At 48.0% G+C, this 15,705-nt stretch overlaps 1 protein-coding gene across 5 annotated transcripts in view; it reads left to right on the forward strand.

Annotated features, from left to right (window-relative positions):
• The window catches only part of DAG1 (dystroglycan 1), a 72,161-nt gene extending 56,456 nt beyond the window's left edge, over nucleotides 1-15,705 (forward strand). For all 5 annotated transcript variants that reach the window (XM_045496849.1, XM_045496848.1, XM_045496850.1 and 2 more), the window contains one exon: nucleotides 10,888-15,705. In XM_045496849.1, the coding sequence (XP_045352805.1) occupies nucleotides 10,888-13,290 (2,403 nt within the window). In that variant the 3' untranslated portion in view covers nucleotides 13,291-15,705. The remainder of the gene's footprint in view (nucleotides 1-10,887) is intronic.

The following is a 15,705-nucleotide window of genomic DNA, read 5'->3' on the forward strand; positions in this document are numbered from 1 at the left end:
CCGAGCCGGCCACAGTGTAAGTTATCCGTCTCGACTCTTGCCTCCCTCAGGATTGGTGCCAGCTCCCTGCAGGTACCTCTCCTCTGACTTGAGTGAGTGAGGGGCAGGCTGAGAAAGCTGATGATGTGCCAAGAGATGCTCTTACCACTCCTTTCTAGGGTGGTCAGGAGAGACATCTTTTGTGTCTCAGAATGATTGGCTGCCCCTTCAGAGCCCCCTCAGATGTCTCATTTTGGTAGAGCCTGCAAGGTTGGCTTTTCATTCCTGCTTCCCCTTATCCTCCTTGCCTGGAGACAATGTGGACTTTCCCTCAGCCCAAGATGTCTGCAGACTGGGAGCAGCCCTTCCTGGGACTGTGCTCTCAGCTGCTGGCATGGGCCCCCAATTGTTCCCCTGAGAACAATGGGTACTCTTTTTTGGCCAGGAAGGGGAACTCATGAAAGGACCGTTTCTTTGGATGCTTGAGAGCTTTGTGGCAACCCCGCCTGCATGAGATGAACTGCAGTTTCTTCCTGCCTGGAGTGGGTGTTCCCTGGCTCTGAATGGACCTCTTGTGAACACAGCACACCGGGAAATGCGGGTTGGCGAGGGAAGGCATCTTTGGGGGTGGGTTGAAGAATGACATTTGCCCAGATGCATCAACTCAAATACTTACTGAAATGTAGACTTCTATGTTTAAAAAAAAAATTTACTGACAAGGGCTGAAAGAACATGACAAAGTAAAAATAGATAACATTGGGATTGAGGAACTGATTCTGAGCATTTTATTAATGGCTGTAACTATGCTAAGCTCTTCCTTACTTTTGGGGAAAAGAGATTAATTTTTGTTTCTAGATGGGAACAGTTAACATCAAATAAAATGCTTCATAATTTAGACCTGAAGGGCACTGGCTGGGCTGAACAGGTTGTGTTCAGAATGTGATCCTGTGGCCTTTGTGGCAAGAGCCATGTGTTGGTTTGAGGCTTGCATGTCTAGCAGCAGGATCAGTGATTGTCTTTCATGGGTATGGCTCTGCTTTACTCAGCAAAGCAAAGGCCCCTCGCACCCACTTCCACTATGGTTGCTCACCTTATGTGGGGACAAAGTTTTGGCTCTTTGACCTCAAGCCAGAGGCTCTTCCTGTTGACCTGTGCCATCTCCCTGCAGCCCATCCATGTGACTGTCCACATGTGACTGTGGCTGAACTTGGCCACAGAGTAGATTTGTTATAGTTCATGGCCTAGACACAGGATCACTCTGATGTGAATCAGCACCATGGGGGCCTCTGAAACTTAACTGGAGGCTCAGACTCCATCAGAGGGACCATTTCCTATCTCCCTAAGCAGAGGAGCCCACACTGTAGGCCTGCCCAAAAGATGCCTTGACCACCTTATGTGCAAGTGCCTCCAAGGTATTGCATACGGTACCCAGCCACAGATGGCTCCGGGTTGGCCCAGCCTTGCAACTAGCCTGAGGAATGGGGAGTTGAAACGTCAAGAGCCAGTGACCAGGTCTGAGGGAAGCAGGGACTTTGCCAGGAAAGGCTGCTAGAGGCCTAAGGAGTGGGGTGTCCCAGGGCAGCAGTCTGTACCACTTTGAAATGGACCACTGAGAAGACCCTCTGGCATCTGTGGGGGATGCAGGGAAGGTCCCAGCCTGAACTCCTGGGGCTGTCCTGTCCAGAAGTGTTGGTTGGAAGGTGCCACCACTTAGGGCCCAAAGGACCCTCCTAAAAGTTTGTAATGTGAGGGAATTTTTTCCAGATGCAGGTTCCTCAGTCATAATTCCCTAGATCCCTCTTGGCTGGCCAGAATCACCTCACCCTGGGGTAACAGTGCTTACCCATCTTTCTGAAGTCTTTGCCATGTAAGTCCTACAACTCCTACATAGGTAACGTAACACCTTGTGGGTTCTGAATGATAAAGCTTAGGTTTTCTTGGTTTCAGAAGCGAGTGGTCATAATTAATTAGGCTCTAGTGAGAGTCTAGTTCTTTAGTTTTGCCTTTCAACTATGCCTAACTGGCTGGCACATACTGTGGGTGGAAACTTGCTTGTTTGTTTGTTTAAGTTTTTAATTTTTCTTCCAGTATAGTTATCATACAGTGTTATATTAGTTTCAGGTGTATGATATAGTGATTCAACACTTCTATACATTACTCAGAGCTCATCATAAAGTGTTACTCTTTAATCCCTATCACTGGTTTTACCCACCCCCGCACCCACCTCCCCTCTGGTAACCATCAGTTCTCCATAGTTAAGAGTTTGTGTCTTGGTTTGCCTCTCTCTTTTTTCCTTTGTTTTGTTGGTTAAATGCCACATATGTGATTTCATATGGTCTTTGTCTTTCTCTGACTGACTTATTTCACTTAGCATTATACTCGTTAGCTACCTCCATGTCGTTGCAAATGCCAAGATGGTCCATTGTATAGATACACCACTTCTTCTTTATCTGTTCTTCTATTGATGGACACTTGGGCTGCTTCCATAATTTGGCTATTGTAAATAATGCTGCAATAAACCTAGGAGTGCATATATCCCTTTGAATTAGTGTTTTTGTATTTTTTGGGTAAATACCAAGTAGTGCGATTACTGGATTGTAGAGTAGTTTTATTTTTAACTTAAAAAAAATTTTTTTAATGTTTATTTATTTATTTTGAGGTGAGGGAGGGGGTGTGGGAAGCGCACAAGCAGGGGAGGGGCAGAGAGAAGGAGAGACAGAATCCCAAGCAGGCTCTGCACCATCAGCACAGAGCCCAGTTTGGGGCTCAAACTCACAAACCGTGAGAGCATGACCTGAGCCGAAGTCAAGAGTTGGATGCCTAACTGACTGTGCCACCCGGGCGCCCCTATTTTTAACTTTTTGAGGAACCTCCATACTGTTTTTCAGAGTGGCTGCACCAGGTTGCATTTCCACCAACAGTGCACGAGGTTTCCTTTTTCTCCACATCCTCACCAATACTTGTTTTTTGTGTTTTTGATTTTAGCCATTCTAACAGGTATGAGGTGATACCTCAATTTAGTTTTGATTTGTATTTCCCTGATGATGAGTGATGTTGAGCATTTGTCTGATGGCCATCTGGATGTCTTCTTTGAAGAAATGTGTGTTCATCTCTTCTGCCCTTTTTTAAATTGGATTATTTGTTTTTTGGGTGTTGAGTTGTATAAGTTTCTTTTTACATTTTAGATGCTAACCGTTTATCAGATATGTCATTTGTGTATATCTTCTCCCATTCAGTAGGTTTCCTTTTAGTTTTATTATTTCCTTCACTGTGTAGAAGCTTTTTATTTTGATGTAGTTCCAATAGTTTATTTTTGCTTTGTTTCCCTTGCCTCAGGAGACATATCTAGAAAAATATTGCTACAGCTAATGTCATAAATTACTACCTGGGCTCACTTCTAGGATTTTTATGGTTTCAGGTCTCACATTTAGGTCTTTAATCCATTTTGAGTTTATTTTTGTGTATGGTATAGGAAGGTGGTCTAGTTTCATTTTTTTTTGTATGTAGATGACCAGTTTTCCTAATACCATTTGTTGAAGAGACTGTCTTTTTCCCATTGGATATTCTTTCTTCTTGTCGAAGATTAATTGACCATATAATTGTGGGTTTATTTCTGGGTTTTCTGTTCTGTCCCATTGATCTATGTGTCTGTTTTTATGCCAGTACTACACTGTTTGATTACTACAGCTTTGTAATGTAACTCAGGAATTGTGATGCCTCCACTTTGCTTTTCTTTTTCAAGGTTGCTTTGGCGTTCAGGGTCTTATGTGGTTCCATACAGATTTTAGGATTGTTTGTTCTAGTTCCATGAAAAATGCTGTTGGTCTTTTGAAAGGAATTGCATTAAATCAGTAGATTGCTTTGGGTTGTACAGACATTTTAATGATGTTTGTCCTTCTAATCTGTGAGCATGGAATGTCTTTCCATTTCTTTGTGTTGTCCGCAGTTTCTTTCATCAATGTTTTATAATTTTCAGAGTACAGGTCTTTGATCTCTGGTTAAGTTTATTCCTAGATATTTTATTATTTTGGGTACAATTGTAAATAGGATTGTTTTTTTTTTTTAATAACTTTTTTTACTTATTTTTGAGAGAGCACAAGTGGGGGAGGGGCAGATAAAAAGGGGGACAGAAGATCCAAAGCGGGCTCTGCACTGACAGCAGCCAGCCCGATATGGGGCTTGAACTCACAAACCATGAGATCGTGACCTGAGCTGAAGACAGACGCTCAAACGACTGAACTGCCCAGGTGCCCAAACGGGATTGTTTTCTTAATTTCTCTTCATTCTGCTTCATTATTAGTGTACAGGAAGGAATGCAACAGATTTCTCTACACTGATTTTGTATCCTGTGACTTTACTGAATTCATTTATCAGTTCTAGTAGTTTTTGGTGGAGTCTTCAGGGTTTTCTGTAGTTATCGTGTCATCTGCAAATAGTGAAAATTTTTTTTTCTTTTTGTTGTCTTTTTAAAAAAATATTTTTTAGGGGCGCCTGGGTGGCTCAGTCAGTTAAGCGGCCGACTTCAGCTCAGGTCATGATCTCGCGGTCCGTGAGTTCGAGCCCCGCGTCGGGCTCTGTGCTGACAGCTCAGAGCCTGGAGTCTGTTTCAGATTCTGTGTCTCCCTCTCTCTGACCCTCCCCTGTTCATGCTCTGTCTCTCTCTGTCTCAAAAATAAATAAACGTTAAAAAAAAATTAAAAAACATATTTTTTAATGTTTATTTTTGAGAGAGAGAGACAAAGTGTGAGTGGGGGAGGGGCAGAGAGAGAGAGAGAGAGACAGAATCCAAAGCAGGCTCCAGGCTCTGAGCTATCAGCACAGAGCTCAGTTTGGGGCTCAAACCCACAGACTGTGAGATCATGACCTGCACCGAAGTCAGATGCTTAACCGACTGAGCCACCCAGATGCCCCCTCTTTTTGTTGTCTGATTGCTGTGGGTAGGACTTCCAGTACAATGTTGAATAAAAATTGTGAGAGTAGGCATCCTTGTCTTGTTCCTGACTTTAGGAGAAAAGCTCTCAGTTTTTCTCCATTGAATATGATGTTTGCTGTGGGTTTTTCGTATTAAGACCTGTATTATGCTGAGGTTATGTTCCATTTAGACCTACTTTGTTGAGGGTTTCTGTCAAGAATGTTGAGGGTTTTTGGGGTGTTGTATGGAAAGCAATTTGGCAGTAAATTTCATATTAAAAAAATAGAATGTTGAGGGTTTTTATCATGAATGGATGTTGTGTTTTGTCACATGCTTTTTCTGCATCTGTTGAAATGATCATGTGGTTTTTATCTTTTCTTTTATTGATGTGACATATCACATTGATTAATTTGAGAATATTGAACCACCTTTGCATCCTGGATGATTGTGGTGAATTTTTTTAATGTATTGTTGGATTCAGTTTGCTAGTATTTTCTTGGGGATTTTTGCATCTATGTTTATCAGAGATATTAGCCTATATAGTTCTCTTTTTTTGTGTGGTGGCTTTATCTGGTTTTGGTATTAGAAACTTGCTTTTTGAGTGAGGGATTAAGTACTGGAAGTTCCTCTGCCCTTTGTTCTCTCTCCAGGTTTAGAAGGATACTAATTTGGGGTGAGAGATGTTACTTGTGTTGCATGGTGTTTAGAACAGGTGCTGTATCTTTATCAAACTTGATGTTTGACGTTCTGTGTGAGAGAGGGCACCAGCGAAACAGTTGGAGACAGTGTCCCAGAGCTGAACAGGGAGTCAGTTACTAGTCATCTATTAGTGTAGACTAAAGAGTGGCCAGAACCTTCATGTTTGGCAGTTCCCCAGTCATTAGTTGTGGTGGTTCATTGTGGGCATTGCTGGATAACCTTTGGAACTCCATATGGGTCTGCCCAAGTTTTGTGGTTTTGATTCTTAATGTTTTTGGATGCACTTTATGGATCAATACTTCTTTTTTTTATTGTTATTTTTTAAGTTTATTTATTTATTTTAAGAGAAAGTGCAAGCAGAGGAAGAGCAGAGAGAGAGGGGAGAGTGAGAATCTCAAGCAGGCTCCACGCTACCAGTGCGGAACAATGATGTCAGGTTCGAACTCACAATTGTGAGATCATGACATGAGCTGAAGTCAGATGTTTGACTGAGCCACCTAGGCGCCCCTGGATCAAGAGTTCTAAAACTCCGTGTATGGCTATTGGAGATCTTGTTTTCCTCACTGGTGGGCTTGCCTTCCATCTCAGAAGCGTGTCCTTTCTGAGGGTTGCTGAAAGATTTCTGGCTATTTCTATGTGAGCCTGTAAGCTAGAGCCTGTGATCTTCAGCCTTCCTCCTGCAGTTTCTGCCTCCTATGGGTGTTCCCACTAACAGCCTGAAGACTTCTTTCCAAGGTGGCTGCTTCATAAGGCCAGCAGGCCTTGCCTCCCCCAACTCAAAGACAGTGTTGGTATTTTGGCTGAGTGACCTGAAATCCTGGGGGAGTTCCATGGCCTGGGCCAGCCTGTCACCCAAACATATGTGCTGGCACAGCTCACAAGAGCTCTGATTCCTGCCTCTTGTCTGCCATTCCTAGTATGGCAGCCATTAAGGGTTAGTTGTAGGTGGTACGGCTAGGGCAGAGTCTATGGCCATACCATCCTGAACGCGCCCAATCTCGTCTGATCTCGGAAGCTATGCAGGGTCGGGCCTGGTTAGTACTTGGATGGGAGACAGCTAGGGCAGAAATCTTCCTATGAGTATCTCTAAGGTTAGTGAGAATCTCATGTGCAAATGTATCAGGATGGAGCACCCCTGTTTGAGGCTGAAGAGATGGATGCTGGTCTTTGGGTTGTCCCTGCAGCAAGTTCTCCTCCACCCCACACCCCTTAGGGTTTTCATCCACTCCTGACAGATAGGTCTTAAGAGGCAAGCAAGTCCCTGAGGGTCCCTGGGCTTTGTTCCCCTGTAGGAAGGATCCTGGCTTCCCCTTCCTGTAGCCTCCCCACTTCCCTTTGATGCTTTGAGCTTCTGCTCTGGGGGATGAACAGGGAGAAATGGCCACAGTGTATGCTGGGTCCAAGGCCAGAAGGAAGACTGGGAGTGGACCCTGGACCTGTCAGTGCAGATGCCTCACAATACATGCTGGGTCCTCTCTCGGCCCAGGAGTGTGCGGGGAACCAGCACCCACAGAGAATCCAATGTGTGCCTGGCCCTGTGATTGTGGCAAATGATGGCATCATTTTCTTCTTTTTGTAGATGAGAAAACTGAGGCTGAGGTTGGGTCAAGCCTCAGCCTAGCTGGAGCTGGAGTTCAGCCAAGGACTCCTAGAGATGGGGCTTCTTGTCAGATCATCTGCTGTTATAGGAAGAGTCCTGGCTTGTCATAGGGGCAGCATCTCTCAGGAGTAACTTTTATAACCTGCTTCGCCCTTAGGTCTGAAGAGAAAAAGTGTGTAGAGCCTGGAAGTTTTGAAAGCTTGGAAGGATGTGTGGAATTCCCATGGGCTGAAGGCCTCCTGCTTTGTCAGCGTAGAGCAGGTGCTGCATTACAGAGCATTCCCTGAACTGGGTGCCCTCAGGAGCAAGGGGCTGTTAGTGGAATCCTTCAGGGTCTGTGGACAGTGCCAGCCCTTGAGGCATGTTCAGACTTCCTAGTTCAGGGGCTTTCCCCAAATAGCCTTGAGAATACAGAGATGCCAGCTTGCCTGTGACTTGGCTAGGTTCCTTGTGGAGTTCATTTGTTTTGCTTCATGTGGCCCTTTATTAAAGCAAATCATTGCCACCCAAAGTGCTGCCTGGGCCTGACATTCCCAGTACCAGGATGCTCAGAGATGCATGGATTTTAGACCATTCAGGTTGGTACCTTTCCTTCCTGTATGAGGAGTACCTAAGGCCCTGGGGACTGCCTGCTTTAGGGCTAGAGATCCACATTGGACACCTGTCCTGTGGCCGGGGCATGGCTAGCACCCCAGGATCCTGAGGAGCCAGAATCTGCAGAAAGGAAAGCAGGAATGTGGGTTGGAGAGGCTATTATATGTTATTAACGTGTGATAATGTTAGTTGGCATAGTTTAAATAAGTATACGTATTCCAACGGTGGCTGTGTGGGAACCTTGGCCGAAGAGTGGCTTGGGGCTTATTCCTTAGGAAATGTCTGGCAGCAGAGCTGTGGCCCTTGGGGTCAGCAGAATAGGAATTGAGCCAGGCTGGGAAGCTTGAGGAGGTGGGGCCCTTCTCTGTTTTCTCTGTTATAAAGTGCCCTTGTATCTCTAGTGAGAGACTTGGAAAAGCACTGGGCTATGTACTCATCTGTGCTGATGGAATACATAGGGCTGGGCACAGGCACAGATGCCTAGCTACTCAGGAATGTCCCAGGGGCCTGGCCAGCCAGTTGGTACCCACTTCCGGAGCCTATCCTGGTCTCTCCTGGCTCTGTTTGGTCTTCTCTACAGGTGACTTCTCCTTGGATGGCTTCACCTTGAGCTCTCTTCTAGGCCCTCCCTCTGCTAGGTGTGCTCTCATCCCAGTGGTGGCCATTGGGATGGAATGGGGTTAGGAAACATAATGGAGTGGCTGGAAACCAGGCTATACTCTGGCTCACCTACTGTCTGCCTCTCAGGGCCATAAGTCATACCCCACCTTTGTAAAATATCTCATGGTTCCCTGACTACTCTATTTAGGCCTTAAAGATTTGCTTCCTGTTTTTTGCAAAATGAGACATTTAGCCTTTGCTTTATATGTTTATATATGGATGTGACAGTTTTCATATTTAATATAACTGAAAAAAAAGTGAAGCATAGACTTTTAAGCAAAACATTTGAAGTAAGTATTTTTGTAGCTAAAAAAGATTTTAAAGGAAAAATATATTTAGCATTTTTCATGGATTTCAAGATACCCATATTTACAGATATTTTACCATTTCAGATATTTTACCACTGTGTTTGCAGTGGATGGTGAAGGACAGGAAGGGGGGTTCTTAGTGGTGCATTAATTAGATAGTGGTCACAAAAGAAATGCTGTTCACAGGGGCGCCTGGGTGGCTCAGTCAGTTAAGCGTCCAACTTTGGCTCAGGTTCTCACAGTTCTTGGATTCAAGCCCTGCGTCGGGCTCTGTGCTGACAGCTCAGAGCCTGGAGCCTGCTTCGGATTCTGTGTCCTGCTCTCTCTCTCTATGCCCCTCCTCCACTCGCACTCTGTTTCTCTCTCTCAAAAACGAATAAACATTGGGTGGGGGGGAAGCTGTTCGTATACCCTCAGTAATCTCAGTGGCTCAGACAGCAGTCAGTAAAGGACAACCCCAATAATAGTAACTTCTAATAATGTCTGATGTCTTCTCATGGGTTTTTGCTGGAAGTAGGAAATCTGTTTATAGGGAGGTAAGTATCTGGTCACTGATAAGATTGGTGGAATGACATGCTGCCTGAACACTGGGTCCTGGCTGGGAAGATCAGGTATGAGCTCTGGGTCTCCTTCCCAATCAGGTACCTGACTCTTGGCGGGAGGAAGCCTGAGGAACCAGAGCCCCTATGGAGCCCTGCAGGCATGACTCTGGTCTTCCTGCTGTGGGAAGAGAAACATTTTATTATCCCTCTGCTGACAAGCAATGGCCATGAAGGACAATTCCTGGTGCCAAGGCTAGCAGTAAGACATGTCTGTTGGCCAGTGTTGTCTCTGAGCTTAGTGGAATGGTATAGTGGAGCTAAGAGTGCCTTTGGTTAGATCAGAGAGTGGGTGCCACCTTTCTGGCATTGGGGGCAGGAATAGGTGTTTCCTAAAGGTGAGAGTAATTGTGGATAGGGCCTGGGCAAGAGGCAAGTCTTGTTTCCCTTTGTCAACTGATGGTTGAAATTTCTCTGGCAGCATTCCTTTGCGTACCTTGATTATTACCAGTCATGCCCCTTTAGAAAAGGACTTCTACCCTAAAATAGGAGCACCTGGGAGGTGCTGTTGGGTGGAATAAGGGGTGAGCTCCTCAGGCCTGCCTTTGTGACTGGGCTCTCCAAGGTCAGACATGGGTTCTGTAGATTTCCCAAACTTAAGTTGACTATAGAACTCTCCCTTAGGCCAGAGCTCCTTGGAATCTTTGATAAACACTTCCAGAATAATTGTTTCCAGTACCTAACCCTGGGTGTTGCAATTTTTCTTGAGTTTTAAAAAGCAGGGTTAATTAAGGCATTATATATACAGGGGCACCTGGGTGGTTCAGTTGGTTAAGCGTCCAACTCTTGGTCTCATCTCAGGTCTTGATCTCAGAGTCATGAGTTTGGGCCCCGCGTTGGGCTCTGCTGGGCGTGAAGCCTACTTTAAAAAAAAAAAAAAAAAAACACCAAACATTAGATACCGCTAACTGTATTTGCTACCCAAATGCATCCCACTCTACTTGAACACACGTCCCACTGACGTGGTTGTACAGTTGAGGGATCTGGAGACATTGAGCTGTCTCTTGCACCCAGGCCCGCATGCATTTCCACCCTGGGCAGGAAGGGCATACGACTTGAGCAAAATTGTGTCTGTAGAGGGCAGGGAGAAGGCTGAGGTGAGGTTGAAAGGAGTGCTGAGGGATGAGACACTTGCACCTGATTCTGCAAGCCAAGTGGGTAAGTAGGTGGCAGGGTATATATCACTGTTGTAAAAACCTGCAACATTTCTTGAGCTCCATGACATCTGCTCTCTGGGATGAGACGCGTGTTTGAGTGCCACCACTGCTGTCTCCCCACAGTGTGGCCTTGGGCAAATCATTTGCATTCCAAGCTAGCCTATCTGGCAGCCCCAGTCTTTCGTGACAGGTGAATGAGAGCTCCAGGAGAGGAATTGGTTCCCCGCCCCCCACCCACCCCCCCACCCCCCCAGCAGAAATTCTCAATTCTACCTTAAGCCTGTCACACAATTCAGGCTGGGTCCATGATAAACTGTTGTGATCATTGTCAGGTTATTCATTGACAGTACCACTTAACTCATGCTGGTATCTCTTTTAGGTGTCCACAGCAGGGAAGGAGGCCCTGCCATCCTGGCTGCACTGGGACCCACAGAGCCACACCTTGGAGGGCCTCCCTCTTGACACCGATAAGGGTGTGCATTACATTTCAGTGAGCACTGCACGGCTGGGGGCCAATGGGAGCCATGTTCCCCAGACCTCCAGCGTGTTCTCTATTGAGGTATACCCTGAAGACCACTGTGAGCCGCAGTCTGTGCGGGCGGCATCACCAGACCCTGCTGAGGTGGTGTCATCTGCCTGTGCTGCCGATGAGCCTGTGACTGTTCTGACGGTCATTCTGGATGCTGACCTCACCAAGATGACCCCAAAGCAAAGGATTGACCTCCTGCACAGGATGCAGAGCTTTTCAGAAGTGGAGCTTCACAACATGAAGTTGGTACCAGTGGTGAATAATAGACTCTTTGACATGTCAGCCTTCATGGCTGGCCCAGGAAATGCAAAAAAGGTGGTAGAGAATGGGGCCCTTCTCTCTTGGAAGCTGGGCTGCTCCCTGAACCAGAACAATGTGCCTGATATTCGTGGTGTGGAGGCCCCTGCCAGAGAGGGCACTATGTCCGCCCAGCTTGGCTACCCTGTGGTGGGTTGGCATATAGCCAACAAGAAGCCCCCTCTTCCCAAACGCATCCGGAGGCAGATCCATGCCACACCCACACCTGTCACTGCCATTGGGCCTCCAACCACGGCCATCCAGGAGCCACCATCCAGGATTGTGCCTACCCCCACATCTCCAGCCATTGCTCCTCCAACAGAGACCATGGCTCCTCCAGTCAGAGATCCTGTTCCTGGAAAGCCCACAGTCACCATTCGGACTCGAGGTGCCATTATTCAGACCCCAACCTTAGGCCCCATCCAGCCCACTCGGGTGTCAGAAGCTGGCACCACAGTTCCTGGCCAGATCCGCCCAACGATGACCATTCCTGGCTATGTGGAGCCCACAGCAGTCGCCACCCCTCCCACGACTACCACCAAGAAGCCACGAATATCCACACCAAAACCAGCCACGCCTTCTACTGACTCCTCAACCACCACAACTCGAAGGCCTACCAAAAAGCCACGGACGCCCCGCCCAGTGCCACGGGTCACCACCAAAGTTCCCATAACCAGATTGGAAACTGCCTCCCCGCCTACTCGCATCCGCACCACCACGAGTGGGGTTCCCCGTGGAGCAGAACCCAACCAGCGGCCAGAGCTCAAGAACCATATCGACAGGGTCGATGCCTGGGTTGGCACCTACTTTGAGGTGAAGATCCCATCAGACACCTTCTATGACAATGAGGACACCACCACTGATAAGCTGAAACTGACTCTGAAGCTTCGGGAGCAGCAGCTGGTAGGTGAGAAGTCTTGGGTACAGTTCAACAGCAACAGCCAGCTCATGTATGGCCTGCCTGACAGCAGCCACGTGGGCAAGCACGAGTACTTTATGCACGCCACAGACAAAGGGGGCCTATCAGCTGTGGATGCTTTTGAGATCCATGTCCACAAGCGCCCTCAAGGAGACAGGGCTCCTGCACGGTTCAAGGCCAAGTTTATGGGTGACCCAGCACCAGTGGTGAATGACATCCACAAGAAGATCGCCTTGGTGAAGAAGCTAGCCTTTGCTTTTGGGGACCGCAACTGTAGCACCATCACTCTGCAGAATATCACCCGGGGCTCCATCGTGGTGGAGTGGACCAACAACACATTGCCCCTGGAGCCCTGCCCCAAGGAGCGGATCATGGGGCTGAGCCGGAGGATTGCTGAAGATGATGGGAAACCTCGGGCTGCCTTCTCCAACGCCTTGGAGCCTGACTTCAAGGCCACGAGCATTGCTGTGACAGGCTCAGGCAGCTGCCGGCATCTACAGTTTATCCCTGTGGCACCACCCAAGAGGGTGCCCTCAGAGGCACCGCCCACAGACGTGCCAGATAGGGACCCTGAGAAGAGCAGTGAGGATGACGTTTACCTGCACACGGTCATTCCAGCCGTGGTGGTTGCAGCCATCCTGCTCATTGCCGGCATCATTGCCATGATCTGCTATCGAAAGAAGCGGAAGGGCAAGCTTACCCTCGAGGACCAGGCCACCTTCATCAAGAAGGGGGTGCCTATCATCTTTGCGGACGAGCTGGATGACTCCAAGCCGCCACCCTCCTCCAGCATGCCACTTATCCTGCAGGAGGAGAAAGCCCCTCTCCCCCCTCCTGAGTACCCCAACCAGAGCGTGCCCGAGACCACTCCTCTGAACCAGGACACCGTGGGAGAGTACACACCCCTGCGGGATGAGGATCCCAATGCGCCTCCTTACCAGCCCCCCCCACCCTTCACGGCCCCCATGGAGGGCAAGGGCTCTCGTCCCAAGAACATGACCCCATACCGGTCGCCCCCTCCCTACGTGCCCCCTTAACCCACAAGCGCCTGGGTGGAGGCAGGGGTAGGGCAGGGCCCTGGAGACAACACGGTGTTGTCTGTGGAGACCGGTGGCCTGCAGACCATCGCCCACTGGGAGCCGACACCTGACCTAGCACACACTGACACACGCGAGGCCTGGACAAGCCCGCCCTCTCTGGTCCTCCTAAACCCCAAAGCAGCTGGAGAGGCTTTGGGGACATTTTTACTTTTATTTTTTGCCTAACAGCTTTTTGTTTGTTCATAGAAAATTCTTCGCTGCGGTTTTGATGGCTGGCTCTGAAAGCACTGTTTGGAGTAGAGGTAGATGGAGCGGAGCCGTGAATGAACTCGCAGGCAGTGCCGGGCAGCTTCCCGGCTCTCTGCGTTTTGCCTTTAACACTAACTGTACTGTTTTTTTCTATTCACGTGTGTCTAGCTGCAGGATGTAACATGGAAAACAGTAGCTAAAGATTAAATTCAAAGGACTTTCAGAAGTTAAGGTTAAGTTTTTACATTTAATCTGCTGTTTACCTAAACTTGTATGTATAATTTTTGGGTGGGTATGGGAAATTGCTTTGCTAAAAATAAGCTCCCAGGGTGTTTCAAACTTAGAGAAGACCAAGGGACAGTATTTTTTATCAAAGGAATCCTATTTTTTCACAGTATGTAAACTTGGTTGCTCTGATACCCCGGAGCCTGACTGGGGGCCTCCTGGCCCTGGCTCTGGGGCCAGGGTCCTGGTGCTGGGCTTGCTCTCCCGCTGTTGCCAGGGGCTGGAAGCCGGAGGGGCCTCCTGGCCGTGGACATCCACACCCCTACCCCATGCACGCTGGTGGCCCCCCACCAAGGGGTCTTCATTTCCATGGAAAGAGGACTCCTAAGAGGCAGTGGTGGCCGTGGCCCCCAACCTAGGTGCTCCAGGGTGGGCCAGCTGCTCGTGGCGGGGTGGCTGGGGAGGTCGAGGGACTCGACCACATCAACCTATTTTCTTTTACCCTTCTTCTGTGTGTTTTTTTCCCCTTCCTAAAAGGAATATCATGGCTTCTGAAACACTCAGTGGGGGACATTTTGGTGAAGATGCAATATTTTTATGTCATGTGATGCTCTTTCCTCACTTGACCTTGGCCGCTTTGTCCCAACAGTCCACAGCCCCACCCTGTCCCACCCCACCCCTCTTCTCTGGCACTCCAGTTCCGGGCCTTGGGCTGGGAGAGGTCTGGTGGCTGGGGAGGAGTGCCAGCAATAGTTCATAGTAAAAATCTGTGGGCTCTCAAAGCTAATTTTTTACTAAAGTTTTTATACAGCCTCAAATTGTTTTATTAAAAAAAAGATTAAAAACGGTGATGCTTACAGCAGTTTGTACAAGCTCTTAGTGTTGATTCCATGGAACTGATGGCTTTGCTCATTTTGATTTTTTTTCCCCTTCTTTTCGTAACAGTTTAAATTCTGGAATTACACTGGGCTTCTTTTGCCTTTTTTAGCAGAATGTCCGTCCATCCATCTGCATCTCTGTCCCATGACTCAGGGGTGCCCACTCTGCTTTGATTCTCCTCCTTTGGAAGAAACCATTTTGAGCATGACTTTTCTTGATGTCTAAGGGTTATTTTGGGTACCTTTTAGGGAGGAATGCCTTTTGCAATAATGTTTCCCTTCCGTGATCGAAGGCTGGTGGGTGGACCCAGGCTCCCTTTGCAAACCGAGCAGCCACTTCTAAGCCATATCGACAGTTTTGCAGAGGATTTGTGTGTGCTGCCTCAGGAGGGGAGGGCCGGTCAGAGAGGAGGGGTCTCCAGCCTGCCCTTCTCAGAAGGGCATTCCCTTTGCACCTTTTCCCACAGGGCCCAGCCTCTCTCCCCTGCTCAGCCCCTGGTGGGGTACTCAAGTGAGCAGTGCCCCAGTTGGGGGAGCCTGTTGATGAGGGCTCAGTGGACCTCTGGTGACTGGGTCTCGTGCCTCTGAGCCCTGATCCAAGCCAGAGTTTCCCCACTGCCCAGAGTCAGGAGCACAAGCAGGGTCTGACCTGGTGAGATTATTTTTGATGACCTTGTCAAAAAATAAACAATTCCCAGTGTTCCAGGTGAGGGCTTTGAAAGGCCTTCCAAACAGCTCCGTTGCTCCTAGCAACCCCACCATCGGGCACTGCCACGCAGAGATGTGGCTGGCCCAGAATGGCCTGTTGCCATAGCAACTGGAGGCGATGGGGCAGTGAACAGAATAACAACAGCAACAATGCCCTTGCAGGCAGCCTCCTCCCCTGAGCGCCGGGCTGGCGACGGCCGTTGGACTCTGTGAGACAGAGAGCCAATCTCGCATTCAAGTGTTCACCAACCACTGACATGTTTTTATTTCCTTATATATGATTTTAAGATGTGTTTTCTGCATTCTGTATAGAAACATATCAAACTAAATAAAAGCAGTGTCTTTATTACAA

Source organism: Leopardus geoffroyi, chromosome A2 (assembly GCF_018350155.1).
Source record: "Leopardus geoffroyi isolate Oge1 chromosome A2, O.geoffroyi_Oge1_pat1.0, whole genome shotgun sequence".
Taxonomy (NCBI): Eukaryota; Metazoa; Chordata; class Mammalia; order Carnivora; family Felidae; genus Leopardus; species Leopardus geoffroyi.